This window comes from Nicotiana tomentosiformis, chromosome 12 (assembly GCF_000390325.3).
Source record: "Nicotiana tomentosiformis chromosome 12, ASM39032v3, whole genome shotgun sequence".
In the NCBI taxonomy this organism is placed as follows: domain Eukaryota; kingdom Viridiplantae; phylum Streptophyta; class Magnoliopsida; order Solanales; family Solanaceae; genus Nicotiana; species Nicotiana tomentosiformis.
In genome coordinates, this window is record NC_090823.1 from 52355415 (window position 1) to 52382165 (window position 26751).

The 26751-nt window shown below is 39.7% G+C and overlaps 1 protein-coding gene across 1 annotated transcript; it reads left to right on the forward strand.

Annotated features, from left to right (window-relative positions):
- The first annotated feature begins 15629 nt into the window (after positions 1–15629).
- LOC104116458 (uncharacterized) lies at positions 15630–24234 on the forward strand. The gene is made up of 14 exons (XM_009627321.4): positions 15630–15820; positions 16671–16744; positions 16864–16941; positions 19463–19538; positions 19847–19911; positions 20414–20515; positions 21987–22076; positions 22161–22235; positions 22355–22387; positions 22477–22557; positions 22633–22695; positions 23129–23197; positions 23585–23623; positions 23709–24234. Exons 1-14 carry the CDS (start codon positions 15778–15780, stop codon positions 23895–23897), a joined length of 1077 nt encoding a protein of 358 aa, XP_009625616.1. The 5' UTR covers positions 15630–15777; the 3' UTR covers positions 23898–24234.
- Positions 24235–26751: the final 2517 nt, after the last annotated feature.

Genomic DNA, 26751 nt, shown 5'->3' on the forward strand with positions numbered 1-26751 from the left:
TTCGAATGGAACAAGTAATCAAGCACAACATAACTGGTTTAACATTCCCAACACCCATATACAACCCACATAGTGTCTACGGAGCCGTAGAATTTGAAAATTTCGAAGTTCATTAAGTTTGGATTAGAGGGTGATTCGTATTTTTGTTGTTGTTTGACGTGTTTTGAAGGCTTGACTAAGTTCCTATGGTGTTTTAGGACTTGTTGGTATATTTGGTTGAGGTCCCGGGTGCCTCGGGGGGTGTCTCAGATGCTTAACAGTTTGAATTTGGACTTAGGCAAATGGTTGAAGTTTTCTGATATCTGGTAGTTTTGCACCTGCGGTGGGGTGACCGCAGGTGCGTACTTGCACGTGCGAGTGAAACAGTGCAGAAGCGAGAGTTGACGAGATAGCCAGGGGTCACAGGTGCTAGGATATTTTTGCATCTGCGAGCCCACAGATGCGCTCAAAGCTCCGCAAATGCGGAGAGTGAGATGGAGGGGAAGATCGCAGATGCAGACCAATTCCCTTAAGTCATTTCTGCACCTGCGAGGGAAACTCCGCATCTGCGGCATCGCAGGTGCGACAGTAGATCCGCAGATGTGGAAGAACTGGGCAGAAAAATAGGATTTCGAGGGTTTGATTCTCATTTCGATTTTGGGAGTTTGTGTCACGCCCCATCCTGGGGAAGCGCGACCGGCGCTCAACCGAGTGAACCCGGCCGAGCAAGCCTGTTAGATACTTTAATCCCAATTAACCTATGATCAAGAAAAGACGAGATTTCATTAATTGTACAGTAGGAGTCTCGTTCATACAATCCTAAATCATTTCATTAGTCATTTCGCTTTTAAGTCCCAAAATACACATTTCTTATAGTTCAAGTGGAACAAGTGATCAAACACAACATAACTTGTTTAACATTCCCAACACCCATATATACAACCCACATAGTGTCTACGGAGCCTCTAAAGATACAAAAGAGAGTAATGATGATGCCGGCAACAAGGCCCCGGCTATACCTCAAAGAGTGACCATAATATAAACAAAAGTTACAATACATTACCTCGAAATGAAATGGGGTTCACCGAGTCCGCTGAGAAGAGGATGCAGCACTATCTGTGATCCGCACTGTCTTCTATGTAACCACCTGCATCCATTCAAAGATGCAGCATCCCCGGTAAAAGCGACGTTAGTACCATCGAATAGCACTAGTATGTATAGCTAAACACCAACTCAATAGAATGAATAATAATACAAGAGGAACAGTCAAGAATTCAATAAGGGCTTCAAATAATAGTAAAACAACAAGTTAAGGATCATATACATTTTCAAGACAATTTCCATATTACTAGGTTGGGTGACCTTTATTACCGATGTTCCACAATTCACAATACCTCAGTGTTCTTGCACGGAGTCCGATCTCGGCCAGATCGGCTAGGCTGCCTCATTGGAGACGTTACCACAATTTCATTCACATTACCACTATGTTATTATACGGAGTCCGATCTCGGCCCGATTTGCTAGGCCATCTCATTAGAGACATAATCAAAATTTCATTCATAATACCACCGTGTTCTTACACGGAGTCCGATCTCGGCTCGATCGGCTTGGCCATCTCTTTTGAGACATTACTTTTTTCAGTCAATCATATCACATCGTACTTCTTACATGTACTTTCGATTCACTAACACTAGTGATTATGATTACAAAGTCATTCTTGGCATTTGGCCGTATATCATAGTTCCAGACCCCTTTTTCCACAATCAGTATCAATATCAAAATCAATAAGGCTCCCCATTCAAGACATTAAATTCACGTATAAGCAATTTTGGAATCTTAGGCACATAGAGGCTTTTCATACAATTTGGCATAGCAACCTTTATTTCAATCTTGACATGAAGTCTTAACATTTCCAACACATATTCCACATTTTTAAACACATCCTCAATGACAACATAACATGATGAATCATTTAGAATAAATATTGAACTTACATCCTTCAACACAAATACGTTAGACATCGCCAATTCTATAATGATCAAGGTCTTACTCCCATTACATGATCATCGTGGGGTTCTATTATAAGAATAAGGGGGTTTAGCCAACATACCTCAATTTAGCTTCTTAAAACTCTAAGATGTTCTGGAACATTAGCAACTTCAATCTATTTAGGCAATATAACAAAATTGAACCAAAAAATAGGAAGATGAACATGGTTTTAGCTCATTTGAGCATACTATCAAACACTAGGTATGCATCAATGTTTTAAGGCTCTTTTGTGAAAGATTCCATCATTTTCCAACCCACTCTCTACCATTATTAGCTCACAATCTTCCCACATACTACAAGGATACATATGTGCAAGGTAAGTACTCATATCCCCATGAATTACCTCACTAATGGCCCAATCTAGTTACACTTTGAAATTAAGAGTTTGGGTGATAGAATCTTACCTCTTAGGAAGAAGACCTAGGTTCCTCTCTTGATAATATTCAAGATTTAAGTGAGAATTGAAGACAATTTTATGAAGATCACATCTCCCTCTAGGACCCTCTCTCTCACTCTAAAATTATCAGAAAATATGTTCAAAATGGTCCATGGGGGGATGTTTTAACGAAATAGGGTCGGGTTTAAAACCCCAAAAATGAAGCTTTGGAATAGGTTTTGCGATCGCATATGCAATCGCATAACCATTATGCAGACCGCATATCCATCGCATAATTGCTTACCAAAAAAACTATCCGTGTCTGCGGTCACTATGCGGCCCGTATAACTGTTCCGCGGTCGCATAATGCACCGCAGAACAGTTATGCGGTCGCATAGTCGACTGCATAATTGCTCCCAGACTGACCCAAAACCTGCCTCACTCTGTGGTCATTAGGCGATCCGCAGAGTGAATATGTAGTTGCATAATGGACCGCATAAACGCATAATTCTGCCAAACATTTTGCATTACTTTCCGATGTATTGTTCAACCCAGAAAGTCCGAAACATTATTAACACTATTTTTATTTTGCAAAATATTTATGGGGCCTTACAGTTTGAGAGCTCGGTGTGAGGCGATTTGAGGTTTCTTCAAGAAGATTGTTGGGGTAACTAATTCTAACTCGGATTGGACTATATTTCATGAATCTATTGCTATTTTCATCATCTAATTAGGGATTTAAGTTGTAAATTTGGGGGGAAATGGTAGAAACTTCATAGGCTAAAATTTTGAGGTTTGGAAGGTGATTTGAGGCTGGATTCGAGTAATCCTTGTATGGTTGAACTCGTGAGTGGATAGGTGTTCACATTTTGTGACTTTTGTCGGATTTCGAGGCGTGGGCCCGGGGGCCGATTTGAGCATAATTCAGATTTTGGCTTATAATATCGTGTTTTTCTTGTGGAATTGATTCTTTAGGCCTATATTAATTATATCGTACTGCTTGTGGCTATATTTGGGTCGTTTGATTCGTGGGGAAAAGGCATTGCAGAGTAGGATTTTGCGCGGTTTGAGGTAAATAATAGTTTTAAATCTAGTCCTGAGGGAATGAAACCCCGAATTTTGGTATGATATGATTATTTTGGAGGTGACGCATATGCTAGATGATGGGCGTGCACCGTGCGGGATTGGGACGTGGTCCGTCCCGTGAGACTGTAAAGTCAAATAGATTATTGTTAATTACATGTTCCTTTGTCTTCTAGAAATTTTACTGCCATTCATATTAGAAACCATACTTAGGCCATATGTTATCACTGTTGGGACCCGCATCGGTATAAAACTTGTTGATTAACTGCTATTTGCTGTCTTGAACTCAGTCACAATGCTACTTGCGAGTCATATCTCTGTTTCTTTTTGTTTTCTTGTTGACACTTGTTATTATATCTTTTGGTTGATTTATATAATTTCTGAAAGCACGTGAGGGCTGGAGAGGTTAGTGACTGAGACAGGGCCTGAGTGCCGAGCTGTAAGCTATGTGAGGGTATATGGATTGGGTTGCACACCGAAACGAGCCTTATGGCTATTTATGGACTGTGGATCGGGTTGCATGTCACAACGAGCCTTATGGATACTTATATGATCGTGTCGGGCTGCACGCCATAGTGATATAGCGCCTGGGCTGAAAGGAGCCACTCCGGAGTCTGCACACCCCCAGTGAGCGCAGGTACATATTGAGTATGAGTATTGAGGGTTGAGAGCCGAGTGATTGAGCTGTTGTGACGAGTTGAGTGACTGTTGCCCTAAGAGGTTGTACTTGTTTTTCATTTGTTGATGCACTTAGTTGCTATCTGTCATTGTTGTGAAATTTTTGAAAGATTCTATATCCGGATTATATGCACTTTAACTGTATAAAACTAATTTGACTTAAAATGCCGGATTTGAAAGCATGTCTATTCTTTGCTGGAACTATTGAAAATGAATTGTATTTGTATAGCTCGCCACTCCCGCTTGCCATGTTTAGGCAAGAGATATAGAGAAGGATCCAGTACCAAAGAGAGGACATATATGGCATAAGGTAGCCACAGAATCCCATATCATGTGGGATTAAGAGAGATTTTAGGGGAGGCGGCGGCTAGGATTCTTAGGAGGAGAAGAGAAGAGAGGATTTAGGGGAGGCGGACGGTGAGAATGATTAGGATTAGGGGGTTTGGGTGGTAATTAAAAGAGAGGGAGTAATGTGGACCGTTGATCTCAGAGATCAACGGCCACGATTTAAAAGGGGTCTTGGGTCGGGTGGTTAAACGGGTTGTGACCGGATTGTGGGGTTGGGTTAATTGGTTTGGGCCGGGGGTTATTTGGGCTAGGGTGTTTGGTTTGGGCCAGCAATTGGTCCGAAAATGGGTAGGTTTTTAGGCTAGTTTTTATATACCCAATATTTAATAAAAATAATTTATAAAAATAATTAATAAATAGCAAAAATATCATTTGTGCCCTAAAATAATTAAAAATAATTACTTAACATTATAAAAACATAAAAAGTCATTTTATGCATGAATAATGTAATTATATATTAATATGGGCTATTATTGCAAAATGTGCCGTTAGCCCTAAAATGCAAAGGTAATTATAAAAATGCACTGAAAAATATTTAAAACATCATGTTAGTATAAATGATAAGTTTAGATGATTAAATCATCATAAGAATAATTTGGAGGATAATTACTGGACATTTATATAATAAAATACAGAAATAAATTGGTTTAAAGTCTTTAAAAATTATGAAAAATACTTGTGTATGCTTATAAATCAAAATGATGATGATGTGTATATATATATATATATATACACACACACACACACACACATACATATACTTTCAAAATAGTGAATTAGGTATCAACAACTGCCCATCTTTACCTGGGAATGATGAAAGAGTTGTCGGGTAAAGAAATGATGATCGATTTTGACCGAATGGGGTGATTTTGAAAAATATAGACCGAACCCTGGTTTCTGAGTTGCCTACATATCCCTGGTTTTACAGGAATCAGGCCATGTGTAATTCTGGATCCAATAGTGGAATAAACCGATGGAGTTGTTGTAGGAACGGACAAGCTTTTCTGGACAGGATGATATCGGGATTGTAAATGGATGTATCTGGGTGGTGGATATGGATATTTGAACGGTTATCATATGGGAACGGGTAACGAACAGTGGTTGGTTACGTTTGAAATAATTGCAAGGTATGAATGTTGAACAGAAACCGGAGCAAAGATTGCTCCCGTTAGGAGAACGGTTACTTCCTAGATTACCTGCAAAACTTAAAACACAATGCATGCAAGTATATATGGATTATTGCGAGAATTTAAACATGATGTGAATTCCCGTTGGACCATGAAAGCTATCTTTGAACGATGGGGATGGTGTCCTTAGACCATGATGTCCCGGGCCATGAATTGTGAGATAGGGGATTCGCAGGCCATGAAATGATGTTCTCGGGCCATGAGGATGGTGCCTCTGAACTATGATGCCCTTGAATAATGATGTGCAATATTGAGAGATCCTTAGGTCATGGCATGGTGTCTTCCGCCTATGAGGATGATGCATTCAGAATATGACGCCTTTGGACAGAATGACGATATTCCAGCCCATGAGATGCAAAGACATGATGCAAAATGAAACAAGACAGAGCTTGGTCTCGTGTAAGATCGGGGGCAGAGCTTAGCCCCGAGGTAGAGAATAGTGCAAGGTCTCGAATAGCATAGCATTTGTGGTTATGCAAGGAGAGACAATGTTTAGTCTCATGCAGGAATGGAGACAATGCTTAGTCTCGTGCAAAGGGAAGGTAGTGCTTAGCCTTATGTAATTAAGGAGGCAGGGCTTAGCCTCATGCAAAGATTGGATACAGTGCTTAGTCTCATGCAATGGAAGGCAGTGCTTAGCCTTATGCAATTAAGGAGGCAGGGCTTAGCCTCATGCAATGGAAGGCAGTGCTTAGCCTTATGCAATTGAGGAGGCAGGGCTTAGCCTCATGCAAAGATTGGAGACAGTGCTTAGTCTCATGCAATGGAAGGCAATGCTTAGCCTTATGCAATTAAGGAGGCAGGGCTTAGCCTCATGCAATATGGAGACAATGCTTAGTCTCATGCAGGGGAAGGCAATGCTTAGCCTTATGCAATTGAGGAGGCAGGACTTAGCCTCATGCAAAATAGAGACAATGCTTAGTCTCATGTAGGGGAAGGCAATGCTTAGCCTTATGCAATTGAGGAGGTAGGGCTTAGCCTCATGCAAAATAGAGACAATGCTTAGTCTCATGCAGGGGAAGGCGGTGCTTAGCCTTATGCAATTGAGGACGCAGGGCTTAGCCTTATACAATTGAGGAGGCAGGGCTTAGCCTCATGCAAAATGGAGACAATGCTTAGTCTCATGCAGGGGAAGGCAGTGCTTAGCCTTATGCAATTGAGGAGGCAGGGCTTAGCCTCATACAAGATGGAGACAATGCTTAGTCTCATGCAGGGGAAGGCAGTGTAAGGCCTTATGCAATTGAGTAGGCATGGCTTAGCCTCATGAAAGATGGAGACAATGTTTAGTCTCATGCAATGAACAGATAATAAGTAGTAGCAGAGTATTTCTTAGTTGGAAATGTGTTTACGTTTGGCAGCTTTTTCGTTATGAAGATAGTGATCCTGAGGTGTGGACGTATTTGCGAATATTCCTTGTTCCTGCATCCAAAGGGAAATCGTGAGTTCTACGGGGAAGGTTGGTTCATGCCTTCGCCTGCTTGCTTTGCCTTGCTCTGCATAGAAATCTTGCCTCGAGTTACCATGGGTAGCATCTGGCTGTTTCATAAAATAAAGTTTTCGAAAAATGTGCGTGCATATGATGAATGTAGTTATTTAAAATACATTAGTATGCAATATCAGATAAATTAGATGAACCAATGACTGTGACACTTTAGAGGCACTGCGACTTCCTTAGAATTTTGAGGGTCCTCCTCAAAATTTTGCCCCAGTTTGACCGTTCTGCATATGATGACGTTGGCTGGACTTGCTCCGGAATTTTGAGGGTCCTTCTCACAAATTCTGCCCCAGTTTCTGGTTGTGGGAAAAATGAAAATTTATTGAATTGTGACCGAACCCACAGGGCTGCCTACGTATCCCCTCTTAAACGGGAATCAGGTCGAGCATAGTTCAATTACATCAGATGAAGAAATGCAAACATTCTAAACATAATATCTTTTGATTGCATCTGAGTTGATAGGCTTTGGCCAAACCTCTCCATCCTTTTCTGTGAGTATGAGTGCTCCTCCTGTTAGTACTCTGTGAACCATGTAGGGCCCTTGTCAATTGGGCAAAAATTTCCCTTTGGCTTCATCTTGGTGCAGGAAGATCCGCTTCAGTACCAGCTACCCCGGTGCGAACTGTCTAGGTTTGACCCTTTTGTTGAAAGCTCTGGACATTCTATTCTGATAGAGTTGACCATGACACACTGCATTCATTATTTTTCCGTCAATGAGAGCTAATTGTTCATAGTGGCTTATTATCCATTCCGTATCACTGAGTTCACCTTCTTGTATAATTCTTAAAGAAGGAATTTCAACCTCGGCAAGAATGACAGCTTCGGTGCCGTAGACCAGCAAATAGCGAATTGCCCCAGTTGATGTGCGAACTGTGGTACGGTACCCCAATAAGGCAAATGGTAACTTCTCGTGCCATTGCTTGTGGTTGTCTACCATCTTCCTCAGTATTTTCTTGATATTCTTGTTTGCGGCCACCACGACTCCATTCATTTGAGGCATGTATGCATGGGTATAGTGGAGTCTAATGGAGTTGACTTCGTGGTGTTTCAGATGACTAGTTCTGCCAAGAGATGGTGGCAAGAGTATGTTCAGGGTAGGCTAACAGGTTCACCTCCTCTCACTTGGGAGCAGTTCTCACAGTTATTCCTGGAGAAGTTCATCCCCTTTACTCGGAGAGAGGACTTCCACAATCAGTTTGAGTGCCTCCAGCAGGGTAGCATGACCGTTACCCAGTATGAGACCAGATTTATGGACTTATCATACCATGCAGTTATTTTGATCACTACTGAGAGGGAGAGAGTGAAGAGATTTATTTATAGCCTTACTTATGGTATTAGACTACAGATGGCCAGAGTGACTGAGGATGATATTTCCTTCACGCGGGTTGTGGAGATTGCTAGACGGATTGAAAGGATTTGTGGTAAGGGTAGGGAGGCAACATCTAAGAAGAGGCCTCGTCATTTTGGTGGTTTCAGTGGTGCCTCGTCTAGAGGAAGGGGTACATTTAGTAGAGGCCATCCTATCAGACCCTTCAGTTAGCACTTTAGGTGTCTCATGGTCCTTTGGGTAGCCACGATGCTTATGGGCCTCGTTCCGAGCAGCTAGCATACAGTTCACCTTCATCTCTAGTTAGTGCACATCTGATTTAGAGTTATCAGAGTGGTTATTCAAGTAGACATGGTCAGTTCCAAGGTCAGCAGTCATATCAGCCGAGGGCTTGTTATACTTATAGGGACCAGAGGCACGTCGCGAGGTTTTGCCCCAGGTTACATAGCAGCATGCCACAGCAAGGTACTCGTGCCATAGTTCCGACACCGGTTCCCCTACCACCTACCCAGCTAGCAAGAGATGGAGGCTAGTCAGTTAGAGGCCATCTGAGAGGTGGAGGTCAGATTGGTGGGGCTCATCCCTATTTTTATGCATTTCCAGCTAAACCTGAGGCAAAGTCGTCTAATACGGTCATCACATATAGTTATCTGATTTGCCATAGAGATGCATCAATTTTATTTGACCTGGTTTCTACTTATTCGTATGTGTCATCCTTTTTGCTTCATATTTGGATGTGTCTTGTGATTCTTTGAGTGCTCTTGTTTATGTGTCTACACCCATTGGGGATTCTATCATGGTGGACTGGTTCTATCGTTCGTGTTTGGTCACTATCGAGAGTTATGAGACTAGGGTCGATCTTCTGTTACTTGATATGGTGGATTTTAACGTAATTTTGGGCATGGATTAGTTGTCACCTTATCACGTTATCTTGGATTGTCATGCCAAAATTATGATGTTATCCATGTCGGGGTTGCCTCGATAGGAGTAGAGAGAGACTCCTGGTCATTCCACTAGTAGGGTCATTTCATATGTGAAGGCTCGGCGTATGGTCGAGAAGGGATATCTAGCGTATTTAGCCTATATCTGTGATTACAGTGAAAAAGTTGCTTCCATGGATTTGGTTCCAGTTGTGCATGCATTCCCAGAGGTGTTTCCTACAGATTTGCTGGGGATGCCACCCGATAGAGATAGACTTTTGCATTGACTTGGTTCCGGGCACTCAGTCCATTTCTATTCCACCATACCGTATGGCCCCAGTTGAGTTAAAAGAATTGAAGGAACAGTTGAAAGATTTGCTTGATAAGGGATTTATTAGACCTAGTGTCTCATCTTGAGGTGGACCGGTGTTGTTTGTGAAGAAGAAGGACGGATCGATGAGGATGTGTACAGATTATCGGTAGTTGAAAAAAGTCACTATCAAGAACAGTAAGTATCTGTTGCCAAGGATTGATGACTTATTTGACCAGCTTCAGGGTACCAAGGTGTTTTCCAAGATTGACTTGAGATCTGGCTGCCATCAGGTAAAGATTAGGGCATCGGATGTCCCTAAGACAGCTTTTCGGACTCAGTATGGTCACTGTGAGTTCTTGGTGATGTCATTTGGATGACTAATGCCCCAACATCCTTTATGGATTTAATGAACCGGGTATTCAAGCCTTATCTGGATTCCTTCATGATTGTCTTCATTGATTATATTTTGGTTTACTCCCGCAGTCGAGAGGAGCATGAGAAGCATCTGTAGATCGTACTTCAAACTTTAAGGGATTATCAGTTATATGCCAAGTTTTTAAAATATGAGTTCTGGTTGGACTCGGTTGCCTTTTTGGGCCATGTTGTATCTTTCGAGGGCATTAAGGTAAATCCTAAGAAGATTGAGGTAGTTCAGAACTGCCCTAGGCCTACTTTAGCTACAGCGATTCGGAGTTTTTTGGGTTTGGTGGGTTATTATTGTCGGTTCGTGGAGGGATTTTCATCTATCTCAGCCTCATTGACTAAGTTGACCCAGAAGGGTGCTCTTTTTAGATGGTCCTATGAGTGTGAGGTGAGCTTTCAGAAGCTCAAGACTGCATTAGCTACAACTCCAGTAATGGTATTACTTACAGGTACGGGATCATATACCGTGTATTATGATGCATCGTGTATTGGGCTTGGTGCAGTATTGATGCAGGACGGTAGGGTGATTGCCTACGCATCTCAATAGTTAAAGGTTTATGAGAAGAATTACCTTGTGCATGATTTAGAGTTGGTAACCATTATTCAAGCACTGAAGATTTGGAGGCACTATCTATACGGCGTTCAATGTGAGGTCTATGCCGACCATCGGAGTCTCCAACACCTGTTCAAACAAAAGGACCTTAATTTGCGGCAGCAGAGATGGCTGGAGTTGTTGAAAGACTATGATATCACCATATTATATCATATGGGGAATGCCAATATGGTGGCTGATGCATTGAGTAGGAAGGCTGAGAGCATGGGCAATTTGTCATATTTACCGGCAATGGAGAGGCCACTCTTTGTGGATGTTTAGGTTTTGGCCAATCTGTTCGTGAGGCTGGATGTTTCGGAGTCTAGTCGGGTTCTTGCTTGTGTTGTGGCACTTTTATCGTTGTTGGAGCGTATTAAGACTCGCCAGTTTGATGATCCTCACTTGTTGATGTTGAAATATACGGTGAAGTGGGGTGGTACTAAGGAGGTTATGATTGGAGATGATGGTGTTATGCGGCTTCAGGGCCGGATTTGTGTTCCAAATATTGATGGGTTGAGGGAGTTGATCCTTGAGGAGGCTTACAGCTCGCGCTATTCCATTCATCCAGGTGTCACAAAAATGTACCGTAACTTGAAACAGCACTATTGGTGGCGGAGAATGAAGAAGGATATTGTTGCCTATGTCTCTCGGTGTTTGAATTGTCAACAGGTGAAGTACGAGAGGGAGCGCATTACTATGGATTTTGTGGTAGGATTACCATGAACCTTGAGGAAATATGACACAGTCTAAGTTATTGTGAACCGGTTGACTAAGTCCGCACACTTTATTCTGGTGATGACTTCCTATTCTTCAGATTTGTTGGCTCAGATTTACATCCGGGAGATTATCCGCCTGCACGACAGCCAATTTCCATCATTTTTGACCGAGACATGCAGTTTACATTGCATTTTTGGAGAGTTGTGCAGCGTGAGTTGGGCACACGGGTCGATTTGAGTACCGCATTTCATCCTCAAATGGATGAACAGTCTGAGCGCACTATTCAGATATTGGAGGACATGTTGCAGGCATATTCTATGGATTTCAGGGGTTAATGGACAAATTTTTACCTCTAGCGGAGTTCGCCTACAACAACAGCTATCACTTGAGCATCTAGATAGCTCCGTACGAGGCCTTATATGGGAGGCAATGTTGTTCGTCGATTGGTTAGTTTGAGCCCGGTGAGTCTAGATTGTTGGGCACTAATTTGGTCCATGATGCTTTAGAGAAGGTTAAGGTGATTCAGGAGCGACTTCGTACAGCTTAGTCCAGGCAGAGGAGTTATGCAAACCGGAAGGTTTGAGATGTGGCCTACATGGCGGGTGAGAAGGTTCTTCTCTGAGTGTCACCTATGAAGGGCGTGATGCGGTTTGGGAAGAAGGGCAAGTTGAGCCCGAGGTATATTGTCCCGTTTGAGATCTTGGAGAGAGTTGGGGAGGTTGCTTATAGGCTTGCATTGCCTCCTAGCCTAGTAGGGGTACATCTGGTATTTTATATTTTCATGCTTCGGAAGTACCATGAGGACAGATCACATATTTTGGACTTCAGCACGGTAGCGCTTGATGAGAACTTGACCTATGAGGAGGAGCCGATGGCTATTCTAGATCGGCAGGTTCGAAAGTTAAGATCCAAGAATTTTCCTTTTGTGAAAGTGTAATGGAGAGGTCAGCCGATTAAGGAGTCTACGTGGGAGTCCGAGTCCGATGTGTGGAGTAGATACCCACACCTTTTTACCAGTCCAGATACATTTCTATGTTCGTTCAAGGACGAATGTTTCTTTTAGAGGTGGAGAATGTAATGACCCGATAGATCGTTTTGAGTACTAGACTTAATTTCTACATTTTGCGACCTCTCATAGCTTCATTTGATGTTTATTGATTTGTGTACGTGGTCCGTGTCATTTTTAGGAAAGCTTTTACGTAAACTTTTGAAGAAAAAGTGATTTTGGACTTAAAATAAGGCTAGAATTGACCACGGTCAATGTTTATGCTAAACGACCCCGGATCGGTATTTTGATGATTCTGGTAGGTTCGTATGATATTTTTGGACTTGTATGCATGTTTGGTTGGGGTCCTGGGAGACCCGAGGGCATTTCGGTGCGTTATGTGGAAAGTTGAGAAAATGAGTTTTACTTTGAAAAATCTTAAGTTTTGATGACCGATTCGTAATTTTTTATGTTGTTTGATGATTTGAGGCAACGAGCGAGTTTTCATGATGTTATTACACTTGTGTGCATATTCGTATTGGAGTCAGGGAGGCTCGGGTGAGTTTCGAATTGATTTTGGACCTTTTTTGTCCTTGTTGAATTGTTGGTTTTTCTGCAGGTGTATGAGTGCTTCCCGATCGCGAAGGGGAATTTTGAGGCTGGGGCTTGATACACTATGCAAACGCGAGAGGTAGGCCGCCAACGCGAAGGTTTTGGGGGGGGGGGGGGGACTACCCTTTGCGAATGCGGCAGACCCCACGCAAACGTGTAGTTTTGGGATAGCTGGGGATGGCAGGAGGGGTTCTTCATCGCGAATACGACCTACTGGTCACGAACGCGGAGGCTTGGCTGGGAAATGCCTTCTCGTTTAACTGGACTGTGTGCTTTACGAACACAACAGGTGCTCTGCGAATGCAAAGAGCACCTGAGGCCTAGTTAAATAAAAGAGCTAAGTCGGGATTTTATTATTTTTTACCACTTTTGAAACCTAGGGCTCGGACTAGAGAGATTTTTGAAGCGATTTTCATCCCAACATCATTGGTTAGTGCTTTTTAACTAGTTTTGATGTATTTTCATAATCACCCATTGATTTTTATCCTTAAAATTAATAGTTTAAAAGGTAGAAATTATGAGTTTTGAGTAGAATTTAGGAATTGGGTTTTGAAATAAATCACATAACCGGGATGGGGGGTGAATGGGTAATCGAAATTTGGTCAAAATCTCAAATTTTGACCAAGCGAGCATGAGGTTGACTTTTTTTGATTTTTTCAATTTAGTCAAAGATTGAACTTTTTCACTCGTGGGTAGTTTCTAAAGCTTGTTTTGAATTGTTTGAACTATATTTGTCTAGATTCGATTGGTTTGAAGGCTTATTCTAAAGGAAGAGCCATGGTTGATCATTGATTTGGTTGCGGAAAGAGGTAAGTATCGTGGTTAATTTTGACTAGAGGAAATTAGGACTTATTTGATTTTTTTTCTACGTGAACTATGTGCGGGACAACGTATATGCAATGCGACGAGTATATATACATCGTTATGGGTTAAAGCATGTCGTTGTAATATGTCTTATTTGTACCATATTGTTTCATTCATTATTCCTTCCATGCCTTGGCTAGATTGTTTATTCTTTAATTATTCGTTTTCGTGTTTATTGCTTATGTTGAAATTGTTGTGATACCGAAAGTTGAGTTTGCTTGTTCTAGCACCATTGTTGAGGTTGAAATTATTTCTCGCATTGTTCAATATTTGGGTTGTTGTTGTTGCTTGGTGAGGAAGAGTAAAAAACATGAATGGTGTTGTCATGCCATATTTGCGTATTATTATCATTGATTGAGCGAAGGTGAGGCAATAACACGAAGGGTGATGCCATGCATATGTATTTCTATTATGATCATGTGAGTATGAGAGTATCACGAAGGGTGATGTCGTGTACTTGCATTTATTATGATTTGGTGAGGATGAGAGTAAAAGAACGAAAGGTGATGCGTGAGAGTTTATTTGATTTTATTGTTTTACTTGATATTTGGTGATGTGGATTATGATTTGGTAGTTTCGTTGCATGTGTTGGACAGAGGTTTATTTCATGGTTCCTTATTTATTGTTTCAGTATATTGACCCCTATACCTGCCTCCGTTATTTCATTTGACTCTTTATTTGTTATTCTTTTATGTATATATATAACTGTACATGTTTATTATAGGGGTCTTGCCTTAGTCTCTTCACTACCTCGTCGAGGTTAGACTCGACATTTATGGAGTACATTGGATCAGTTGTACTCATACTACACTTCTGCACTTCTTGTGCAAATTATGGTGCTGGCCCCAATGGTATCTAGCAGAGGCTTACTCGGATCATATCTGTTCAGGAGACTTGAGGTAGGGCTGCACAACATTCCAGTCTATGAAGTCCCCTTCCTTATTTAGCTTATTGTTTACCTTATTTCGAATAGTTGTACTTTGTTTCACATATTAATTTTAGTATTCTAGTCGCTTATGTACTTGTGACTCAAGATTTCTGGGATTAGTATAGACTGAGTTATTTATGGAGTTGTTTTATGTATAGACTGCGTTAAAAATTGGTAAATTCGTAGCTAATGTTGGCTTGCCTAGCAAGTGAATGTTAGTCGCTATCACGGTCCCGTGGTTGGGAATTTCGGGTCGTGACAGTATAATTAAAAGTAAATATTTAACAAAAAATAATCTCTATATTACAATCCATAAATTAATAATCTTTGCATTACTAATTCTTACATAACTAATTCCTTCATAATTAAATCATGCATAATAAAACTCTGCATAACTAATCCCTACGTAACTAATCTCTTTATTATTAATACTTGGTTAACTCTAACCAGCAACCAATGAGCCTAAAAGTTTTTTTCACCGCTTAATGTTTATGGCTACTTTCAATGGCTAAAATAGGCTCTTAATGTAATTTTCTCTTTCTAATACAATAACAATAACAATAACAATACAGGTCTGGGGAGGGTAGAGTGTACGCAGACCAATACGCAGAAGCATATTCTTCTTTCTTTTATGCTAAAACACAGGGTCCTTTGCGTAAATCCAAAATTCCGCAGATTTTCTTTCATATTTATCTATTTTATTTACTTATATTTTCCCTAAAATAAGATTCCGAGCCGAAACTCACAAAAGTAGGGTTGAACGATCAGACGACTCTGCCTTGTTCTCCAAGTCGTCCTATTTTAATTAATCAACGCAGCTCAGTGACTTACTCTGCAATTCTCAGATTGCAAATAGAAATCAATGGTTTCCTCTTTTTCATGATCGATTCCGAAAATCTCCATGGCTCTCCCTCTCGGCAAGCTCACTATCCTCGTTGGTGCTGGTTCGTACTCTCTGTTTCTCCGTTACTCCTCCCGTATCAATTTTTCCTTTTTGTTTGGTTATAGCGAGTTTAGCTGGATTTTTAGTTAATACTTTATGCTCTGGGTGAAATAGGATGTGTAGCGCGTATTATGTTATTTATTATCCCAAACCGTTTTGTTGCTATCAAAAGTTTTGAGTTGCAATTTTTTAGTGGTTTGCTAAACCTTAGGTGAATGAATGGCAATTGGCAATTGAAGTACTACCGCCTTTATTGGTGCAGAAATAGAGTTGGTTTGTCGTGTTTGAGATGTGGAAACAACCTCTTTGCCGAAAATGCAAAGGGGAACTTGGGGAGCAATAACCCTTGATTACTTTTGGGCCTCTTTCATGCCTTAACAAAGTAGAAGAGTTGAAGGTTTTGGAGAAAAAAGTAATGATTTGACAATAAGGCAGAAGGAGAGTAGCTGGAGGAGATGAAGTTGATTCTATAAAACTTTTGGATTTCACACATTGGGAGAAAGAACTATGAATGGCGTTTTAAAAATTGCAATTTTCTCTTATTCTGCATAATTTTCATCTGGAGGAACTAAAATTAATAAGTTAATAAAAAGGGCAGCCCGGTGCACTAAGTTCCCACTAAGCGCGAGTCTGGGGAAGAGTCGGATCACATTGGTTCTCATGTACACAGCCTTACCTTGCATTTCTGCCGGAGGCTATTTTCGAGGCTTGAACTCGTGACCTCCTGGTCACATGGCTGCAACTTCTACAAGGCTACCCTTCCTAAAATTAATAAGTCAAAAACAATAAAATTAATAAGGTAAAACAAGTGTATCGTTGGTATCAAATAATTTATCTCGTATGTCGTGCAGGCATTGTTGGGTCGGTACTTGCTAAGGAAGGACGATTGCCTAATGTCTCTGATTTTTTCTCCGGTGCATTTAAGGTCTGCTATTCACAGTTTGGAGTTTTAACAGCTCTAGTTGCATTGCTTTTTAAGTTTCTCTACCATGTCAATTTGAAATGCACTAGATCTAATGCAAGTACATTGTCCTCTGACTGCAGATTGCGTTGAAGCAAATTCGACAAGATTATTCAACCAATTCAACTCCAAAGCCAAAAAATGATTCCTTGATGCAGCAGGTTATATTGTTGCCTCTTGCTTGTTCATATTTGGTGCCTATGGTTTTTCTCATCTTTGAAATTTGTGATTTTCCTTTAGTTTGTTCATTATGATGATCCTGGAGTTAAAAGATTATAATTTTTTGTTAAGGCTAAAGTTTTTCTTCAATCATCCTTGACAAGTAGATATCAGTTGGTAAGTTTCTTGATGGAATAGGTACAAGGTGTGGGTTATAGGAGATTGATCTTGGAAACTGGGGTATGTCATATGTAGTAAGTCTTTAGTAGGTGTCCGACTCATATTGTGAGCCTGAGAGGAGGGATTAGAATGACTTTTGATCAGCACAGAAAGCTTTAGCATTTTCTTTTTGCTGGTTATTCCGGGGAACTAGACTTTGAAGGAGATCTGAGAGAAAAATTTGGTTACAAACTGAAGGACAGAAAAGTTCAAATGAATGGTGTAATGACAAAGGAATGAATCAGCATTCATGAAGTATCTCTTTAAACTGCCAAACAAATGCGGCGAGGAACCTTTAGCGTAGCTAGCCAGATTAGTCATTGTGGAAGGTTTTTTGCCGGTACAGATGTAGGCTATTATGAGGGAAGTTGTCTCCAATTTAATCTTAGCCCAAGGAATTATTGCTTTATGGACGAGAAGCGATTATTTGTCCAAGTCTTGGTGTCTTTTTCTTGGATTTTGCGCTGGAGTGTAATGGCTATCAAAGATAATGGTATTACTATTGTGGTCAATGTTATTTTGCAAAGAGCCGCTAATATAGCATTTTTAAGCTATATATTTCTCTGAATTCCACTACCTCTCCTATAACAAAAGAAGCACTTCATGCCCTTTTCTCTAGCGCAAGTATCAAATTAAAATGATAGACTTGTATGTGTCAAAAATAGATGTTTCTTTGCAGGGATTTTACTACGTAGGAGTTTTAATTTATTTTTTTTGGATGACGATGGTGTCGGGGCCATTTTGTGTGCACCTCGACTAATTCCACCAGGTACCTGCTACCTCCCACCAGCATAGGTAATGTGTAACTTTACCTACCAGGGTTTGGGCAGATAAGAAGAAATCTCCTTGTCTTTCCTGCCTTCTTTGAAGTTTGAACCTAAGACCTCATGGTTCTCCTCCATTTCTTCATTGACCACTAGGCAACACGCTTGGGTGCATAAAAGAGTTTTTGGTTTTAAAGTTATAAAAAAGGAGCACACCCAATGGCTTGAGGCATATGGCTTATTTGGCCTAGATAAAATCTGCTCTCGTCTAGTTTTTCTTTTTTCTAGGACAAAAGTATAGGGTTCAAGGAGAAATAAGGGAGGTGGATAATTTGTGGTGCTAATGGGAGCCATCTTTTACCCAATAGGGAAGAGCTGAACAAAGATTTCCTGATGATCAGGGTTAGCATATCTAATACAAAACATATTTTGGACGTGAAAAATTGTCCTTGGGAAAAGGAAATGTTGAATGAGTTGATAATAAACTATGGGATTTTGAAATCTTTCGCCTTGACATTTATCTGTTGTGAAGGAACTTGATACTAAAAAATTAACTTGAGACATTGCTCCATTTAGTTGGATTTGATATTTTTTTATTTTATTTTATATTTCGAATGCCAACATGCATCCATTATCTTTCTCTCTTTTCTCCACCTATATGGGCTGGTGGCTTGGAGGAGTATTGTATTAAGAGGGCTTTTGCTAACTCGAGCTATTTTGTGAATAAAGGATCTTTGGGCTCAAGTAAGCTCAACATTGGTTTAGATATTTACTTATACTGGATGAGCGTGTGCTCAAGTTTGAGCCCGCATTTAAGGGACTAAGCTTGTGTTAAGCTCGTTTGCATTCATGAGACCATCTTACCTTTTTTACTTGAAGTATCTAAAAGTATAAATAGAAGCTATTAAATATCTCTTATATATGTTATATCTTTGATGGTCAAAATCCATTTCTCTGCAACACCTTGAAAAGATTTTCATTTACTATATTCAATTCTAAAATTTGCTTAAGTTATATAAAACTTTATATTTTCCCAATGGGCCTGAAAATATCCGCATGGACTGAAGTTCGAGTTTGAGCTCATCCTGAGCTCGTCTACTTTATCGACACGAGTCACACTCAACTCTCCAAATCTAGTTAAAGCTTGATTAATATTGGAGCTTGACTTATAGTAACTACTCAAAGTTTGTATATGCAGAACTTTGGGGTTCAGGATTGGTGGTTCATAATATTAACAGTGGTACTTAGAGAAGATCATATATCTTATTTTCGCTAAAACAGCCTTTTGTTGATTTCATTCTCCTGTGTAACATCTTTCTATATGGTTCAACATGATGCTTGTGCAGCCCAAAAGAAAAAAAACATTGATGAGAATAACAAGTAATTATGTGTGCCTTGCGTTTTATAATCAATCCTTTTCTATAAGCTGTCAAATTTTTGCTCTTTAAGCAGAAAGTGGTTTAATTGATTTCATATATCAGCATACCTACTGCGCTGAATTCATCAAAGTTTTATTTACGGGGAATGATTTTCTTTACAGGTTAATAGCTTACGGCAGGAGCTACAACTCTTGGCTTCAAATAGATCTGTTACAATTGTGACATCAAGTGGATCAGGTTTCTGTTACTACAGATTGTTAGTTGTATATGGAAGCAATTAAATATCCTTCCACCTTACACCTTCAGGTGGAAACAACTGGCCTTTTATGCCAGGAGTGTCTTAGGACATCTCTACTGTCATTTCTTGATCTACTGAGACAAATTGTGGTCTCACTGTCAGTGTTGTACATGCCTTGCAAATTAAAATCTCCTAACCTGTAACGATCTTTCAGCCTGCTTCATTTACAGCATTATTTATTGCAGTGACCAATGACATTTTGCGAATTATTTCACTCATTTAACTTGGTTTTTAAAATTCTATGCAGGTTCTAGCAGATACACTATAATCATTGTTGTTGTGGTCATGGGGTATGGTTATATTTGGTGGAAGGTAACACCTTTATTTCTTTCTGCAAAATTGTATTTCATAAATAATGTTGATGCAAAATTAATGTCTTTTTTTACCAGGGACATAATTATTTGCACCCAACATTATTGATGACATACAATTCATGTTTAAAGTAACTATCCCCATTCGATGCAAAAATTATGTTTCTAATTCATGGTTCAAGTAACTGTCCTCCATTTGATGATTTACTGCACCATCCTTATCTCAAGGAATGGGGTGATTGAGTACGAAGTGTTCCCTTACTGTTAAGAGTTTATTTCCTAATATGAGGCTTCCAAACAAATTGTTGAGGTAAAAGGCAATCGTCATAGCCAATCTTAGGTATATGCTTTTAGTCAAACATGAACCTTGTAATTATTTTTTGGTAAATGAGAGGGAGCCTAATAGTAAATTATTGCCTGCTATTTCGGATGCCATAGGCTCGAATATTCTCTTCCCGTCTTCTTTAACAACTCCACCTTAGAATTGAAATGCATGCTTGTAGGGTTGGAAGCTTCCTGAATTAATGTTTGCAACCAGGCAGAGCTTATCTGATGCATGTGCTAATGTGTCCAAACAGCTCGAGAGTGTATATACATCTATTTCTGTAAGTTCTTGATTCCTGATTTACTCTTCTTATAAATACATATAAACATGTGAAACTCAGACTGAGTTGGACAGTAAATCCATTGTGTAATCGCCATGTACGATTCTGTGAAGTGAATTCTGTATGCTTGGTATATGTCCAATGTCATTGGATATCTTCCAAGGGTTATTACCTTATTTTGTATTTAAAATAAAAACTCAAACTGCTTATGATGGTGGCCTGTTTCCATGCATCTTGAAGTTCATGACTGAGGTTGCACTTCTCTCTGTTTGTATCGTTGTTACGCCTCTTATTGACGAAAACTAATCATCAAGCTAGGACAGTTGCCTCCCTACTAACAAAATACTCATTTATGCTAGGAATATGACGTTCATGAATCCTCATTTTATTGGTGTTGTAAAAAGAGTTTTTTTTGTGTTCTCAAATTGGTGATTATTGGCATGACTGCCGATTTCCTTTGTATTGTCTAGATTCCTACTGTATGCGTGCTCATTGACATATGGCATTAGGGAAGTTACGAGTACCACTGAATATAAATCATGTATCTGTAGCTCTAGGTGTTATGAATGCTATGTTAAGCATGCATGACTACATGAGCCACACCATTAAAGAATTTTCTACAGGTGATTTACTGTGCTTTGTTTCTTTAAGGCACTCTGTACTAAGTCATAAGTTGCACCCAAGGGTGTGGCCTAGTTGTCAATGAAGTGGATTGAGAACCATGAGGTCTCAGGTGCTAATCCTAGCGGAAACAAAACACTAGGTGATTTCTTCCCATCTGCCCAAATCTTGGTGGACAGAGTTACCTGGTACTTGGGATGGCAATGGGACGGTGCGGGTTTTAGCATATGCGGGACGGTGCGGGTTTAGACATATGCGGGTGCGGGGCGGGTCAAAATAATTTTTTTAAAATTCTTTGTGTGCGGTGCGGGTTTTAACTTTTTGCAAAATTACAACGTTTCAGCTATTGCTAATATTATTATAACCTGAAAATATTTACTTTTTCAGTTTTGAACTTGTGGTTCTTTACCGCCCCGCCCCATTGCCATCTCTACCTGGTACCTGTTGCTGGTGGGAGTAAGCAGGTATCCCGTGGAAATTATTCCGGTGTGCGTAAGCTGGCCCGGATACCACGGTTATCAAAAAAAGAAAAAAAAGGGACACTAACGTAACTCATGACCAAGACACCAAAAAAATAGAAAAAGAAAAATAAATGCATGGTTCAGGTCATTCTGCATGTGGCTATAAAATAAGAGATGCCCAAGGTTTGCTGCAATGCATCTGTTGTTATGCAGTAGGTCCTGTTTACTGTTCTACCCCTTGGTAGGTAGGGCAGTTATTCAGTCTACAGGAGATATTTGGTTTAAGATTTTAACCATTGCTTGCCTGCCTGCTGTGATGTTTGTTTTTTCTCATGTTTTGTTGTTGTGTTTAGTGTCATTAACTTTATTGTGTTCCTTTATCTTGCCAGGCCACAAAGCGTCATTTAGCTTCACGAATTGACCGCGTCGATTCTAAAATAGATGAGTGTGTGGATAATACTGCTGCTACGAGAGATGAGGTGAGGCCAATAATGGCTTGTACATTTTGTTAATTTGAAGGTTTGAGATTTCTGATATTTGATGCAGCATTATTAAATGTATAGGTTTCCGAAATTCGAGGAGAAGTGAGCAAATTTAGTGAGGATGTCCAATCTGTTCACCAAGTTGTCAGATCACTGGTGAGATATTTTCTACGCATCCGCATTTCCATATGAACTTTTTTTCTTGTTATTTTGCCTTGTTAGCTAGATTTGATTTGTCTTGTGGAATTGAAAACTGCCTTTTCTTGTATGAACAGGGGACAAAAATTAGTAGGATTGAAGGGAGACAGGTATTTGAATTGGCTTGCTAATTTCATATTTTGGCTTAGCTTAAAAGTTTGTCCGCGTAATAGTCATGGTAGTATTATGATCTGTGTAGAATGAAACAAACTATGGCGTGGAAAAGTTGGTTACTTTTGTGAGGAGCTATGAAATTGGTAGAGCCAAGGACCAGATTGAGGTACAACTCCTCTTGGTGTTTGATTTCTTCTTTTCCCTATGCTTTTCTCCTAACTATGTTGTCTTCAATGTGTAGGCATCCCCATCTAGCTCATCTATACCTGCACTGGAATTACCATCAGTAACTCCCTCAACACGGGTAAATTGTGAAAATATTTTAACATTGCCTGAGTCAATAGTTTCTTTGGTTTATAGTTTTAAATGGCTTATCTTCCGTCATCAATAAATTAAATAAAGGGCTTATCGTGCTGCAGACCTGATTCGTTCTTCCATCTCTTGTTTGTGTCTTTTTAATTTATCCTGCTCTTGGTGGGTTGGAAAAGCTGAATGATCTACTTATTTCTGTTGCAAGACCACGTTGGTTTTGGCTTGTCGAGCATCTTCAGTCATATGGGGAAAGGCTGACTCTAGTGCTGACTTTGTATTAATTGATTCGGAGTCCTGGAAAATTTACATTAAAGAGTGACTTCTTTGCTTTTTGTCTTAAGACTTTTAAGTTTTCTTTGCATGCCAGTCTTGTCAGCTATGCATTGTCTGGTAATAACCTGCATTTTGCTTCAACTTTTCTGCAGGCTGGGTCTTCGTCTCCAAGTTCGTCGGTCGAACGACCATCTCCATCTGCTTCTAGTGTAGCTCCGAAGGTTTGTTAATTGGTTAATTTTGCAGCCATTAATAGTGAAGACCAGTTTCTGCCCCATTTTTACTCACATTAGCTTTATAGAAGCAGTTTACAAGCAAAAGTCTAACTTAGCTTGGACTTGATAAAACATTATACCGACACTGGCCCTTCCCAGAGTGTTAAGTACTTTGTAGAAGTACTTCAACCTTGGTCTTAACGATCAGAATGCTTCAGAAGGTAGGGTCTTCCAAATAGTTTATTGGAGCTGGAGAATATCCTAGCTATAAATTGTTGGATGTGTTAATTTTTTTCAAGAAAAAGATTATTGAAGGTGTTTGTGTCCTATACATGAAGCTCTTTATCATCTTCTGCTGATAAAAAGAACTAATCCTCGTTTAAACTTTTGCAGCGTTCTTTGCATAGTGCTATATCTGCCTCAGGCCTGAAGGTACTCATGAGATTCTATTAAGCCCTAACTTTTTAGCCATCTACACAGATCTGAAATTGGACCCTTTTTGTTTTCCTCTCTTTAGGAGCTTGGAGGTATATCAGATGTAGTCAAAGTGTCAAGTGAAAGCAGTCCTCAGATTTCCAGTGCTGTTTTCACCTCAGAACAGAGGAGCAATGAGAACTCTGGTTATAGTGTGTTTGGGCGTACGTTTTCTGGCATTGGTGCTTCTTTTATCACAAGAAGTCGCAGTGCTATGCAGAATCTTAGGTGAAGATAGTTCAGCAATCAGTAAAAATAATTGAACTTTTATATAGTATATATTCAAGGTTAGTGTTGCTAGCTGAGCATTGATCTCGGCTCAGTGAGTATTTTGCCATTTTTTGATGGCTGAATTTTGTAGAGCTAATTTTTACCGAGGTAAATTTAGGTTACATATGTAAGTTCAGGCTAGACATATGAGAAGCAGGAAATTGGATAAGAGGAGCTTCAAGTCAAATTATCTCCTGTTTATCAAATGAACTAGTGGTGTAGTGCCCATGCTGAGCTTGGACCCAAGTCCAATTTATAACAGTTTAATAATTTGCATACAAATAACTTTTTGGCAACTACCTGGAAGTGTGATTAGAGGAGGAAAAGATAAATTTAACGCCTATTATAGTCCCTGATTCCTATGCAATTGCTAATATATCGTCACTTATGTATGTTGTAGCTAGTTGATTAATTTCGTATCAGACATTTGGATTCATACGTATCACAACTCAACTTAGAGCTCTTCGGAACTGACGTCTAGTGTCAAATGATAAAAGAATGAAAACCACAAATTAAATACATAGAACACAATATCATAAGCTGTTTCGTCAAGATCCCTTATGCGTGCGCATTTCTAAATATGCAAACTGTAATTCAATGGAGTAGGATCATGATATATTTGCACTTAATTAACTTCTCCATTTACTATTCGTTTATGCTGTCACATTATCATGCAAGCAATTTTACTGAGTAGAAAATACAAAAAGCAAGTGGAAAGTCCACTCTAACTAATACTAATATACAGTATAATACAATAAAATTAATTTTGTTATCTGTTGTCTTTCATTTAAAATGTAACTATGATAATTTCTTGAAATCTACTGAGCTTTAATTATGTACATTAGTAACATCCAATGTTTTCTAACTATAACCCGAATATGGAGTATCCTACCATTTTTAAAACTAATCATGTCTCAATGAAATAACGTAACCAATGCCTTATTCTTTCCTACTTTTTCCTTAAAAAATTCTATCCTGAAATTTGTTTTTTAGTTTAAAATTTAGTTGGAACATCAAATAAAATAAATCTTTGTTTTTTTTTCAAAACACACCCTTCTTCAGTAAAATTGAAAATACGGTTAGTCATTAATGTGTTCAAGTAACCGTACACAAGTTCCAGAGATAGCATGTATTCCTGAATATGTGGGACCCAATGGAATTTAAATCAGAGTGTAGCTTTTATACAAAGTCCACCATCTGATTGGAAGGAGATTACACGTGTTAACAGTCTTTCTGCATATAGCACAATAAAATACATACAAACGCTAACAAAGGGAGCTACAACAAACCATATGCGGACTAATGAGAAAGCACCGCCTGGAGCAGGACGACCCCAGGCTCCTCAAAATGTCTCTTAGGAAGGAACTGACGTCTAGTGTCAAATGATAAAAGAATGAAAGCCACAAATTAAATACATAGAACACAATATCATAATCTGTTTCGTCAAGATCCCTTATGCGTGCGCATTTCTAAATATGCAAACTGTAATTCAATGGAGTAGAGGATTGTTTACCAGAAAAATGGATAGAGTTAAAATTATACGCAGTTCCGAGGATATGTGGCGTAACTTAACACAAAATATAAGAATAAATAGAAATATAAATATAGATTGCAGAGAATGCGAAATAGATAAGGTTGTCAGGGACAATGAATCTTAGGATTCAACAAATAGAATCCATCTAAGAAATCGGAAAGAACGATTCTTTACTGTAGAAGAATATAATACTTTTATTACAATGTAAGCCTGAGAAAAAATTATTTTACAGAAATGGTAACCAAGCCCTTTTATAGTGGAGGGATTTGACTCTAAGCATAATAAAATAAACATTCAGTGGGAGACCCATGATAAGTCAGATTTTTCACAATTTCTGCCAAGATTCTCTTTAGTGGGATTGCAACGGCTTTTGTCTGCAAGCTCGATCTTGCTTAGAACACTCGATTTTGGTTTGAGCTTGATTTCGACTCGAGCTCGTCAATGTTGGTTGGTCTCTAGATTATCAGCATGATAGATCTACTCTGCATCATGGTTCGATTTCGATTCGAGCTTGATAATGATATCGAACTCGACACGGATCGGTCTCCCCGGGTTCGAGGTCAATTTGTTCCACCTTCGGGATCTTACTTCGATAGATCATCGTTCGAACTCGATCGGACGTGCTAAGGCCGAAATCTATTTCGACCGTATACAGATAGTCCTCTCGTTTCTCAGAAAGAATGTGGCGAGAAACGATATGATTTTTTTTAACGGCTCGATCGGATTATAACCTGACGTTTCCCTCGGGTTAGACCATGACGCATCTGGTAGCTGTCCCGTCGGTTTAGTCTTTCAAGGCATTTAATGCATGTCAAGCAGTGGTCGGCCACCGCTGATACTGAACCGCCATCGCTAGAACCTATAAATAGCCCTTTCTTTTATCTTTTACCACTTTTACATCTTCTATCTTCCAAATTTTCCAAGTTCTTCTTCGTACTCTCCAACTTACCAGTAAATCTATGATTTCTTTCTGCAAAAGCCCCTCTTCAATTCTACCAAACCTTTGTCACTTTCTTCTATTCCTCACCTTTGAATTCGAAAATGGCGAAAACATCACAAACCATTCCTCAGAAAGAGAAGGCTTCATCTTCACAGTGTGCTGCCGATGAGACACCGGCAGAACCACGGCCTGAGGAGTGTGTTCCCGGGGCGTGTGTTCTTACTTTAGATTTTAAGGTCGATAAAGGTTCATCGGTCCCTGGCCAGTGTGAGCCGGTATCGAGGTACATGTGTTCGATAACCGAGAAGCACCTCAAACAGCTAAAGAAGGATTGCAATTGGG

Bases quoted from the DNA above. Each gene is read 5' to 3' on its own strand.
- LOC104116458 (XM_009627321.4), top strand. From the start codon at position 15,778: ATGGCTCTCCCTCTCGGCAAGCTCACTATCCTCGTTGGTGCTG. The intron at 22,077-22,160 runs GTGAGGCCAATA...TTAAATGTATAG, and splicing joins CTGCTGCTACGAGAGATGAG to GTTTCCGAAATTCGAGGAGA. The intron at 22,388-22,476 runs GTATTTGAATTG...TGATCTGTGTAG, and splicing joins GTAGGATTGAAGGGAGACAG to AATGAAACAAACTATGGCGT.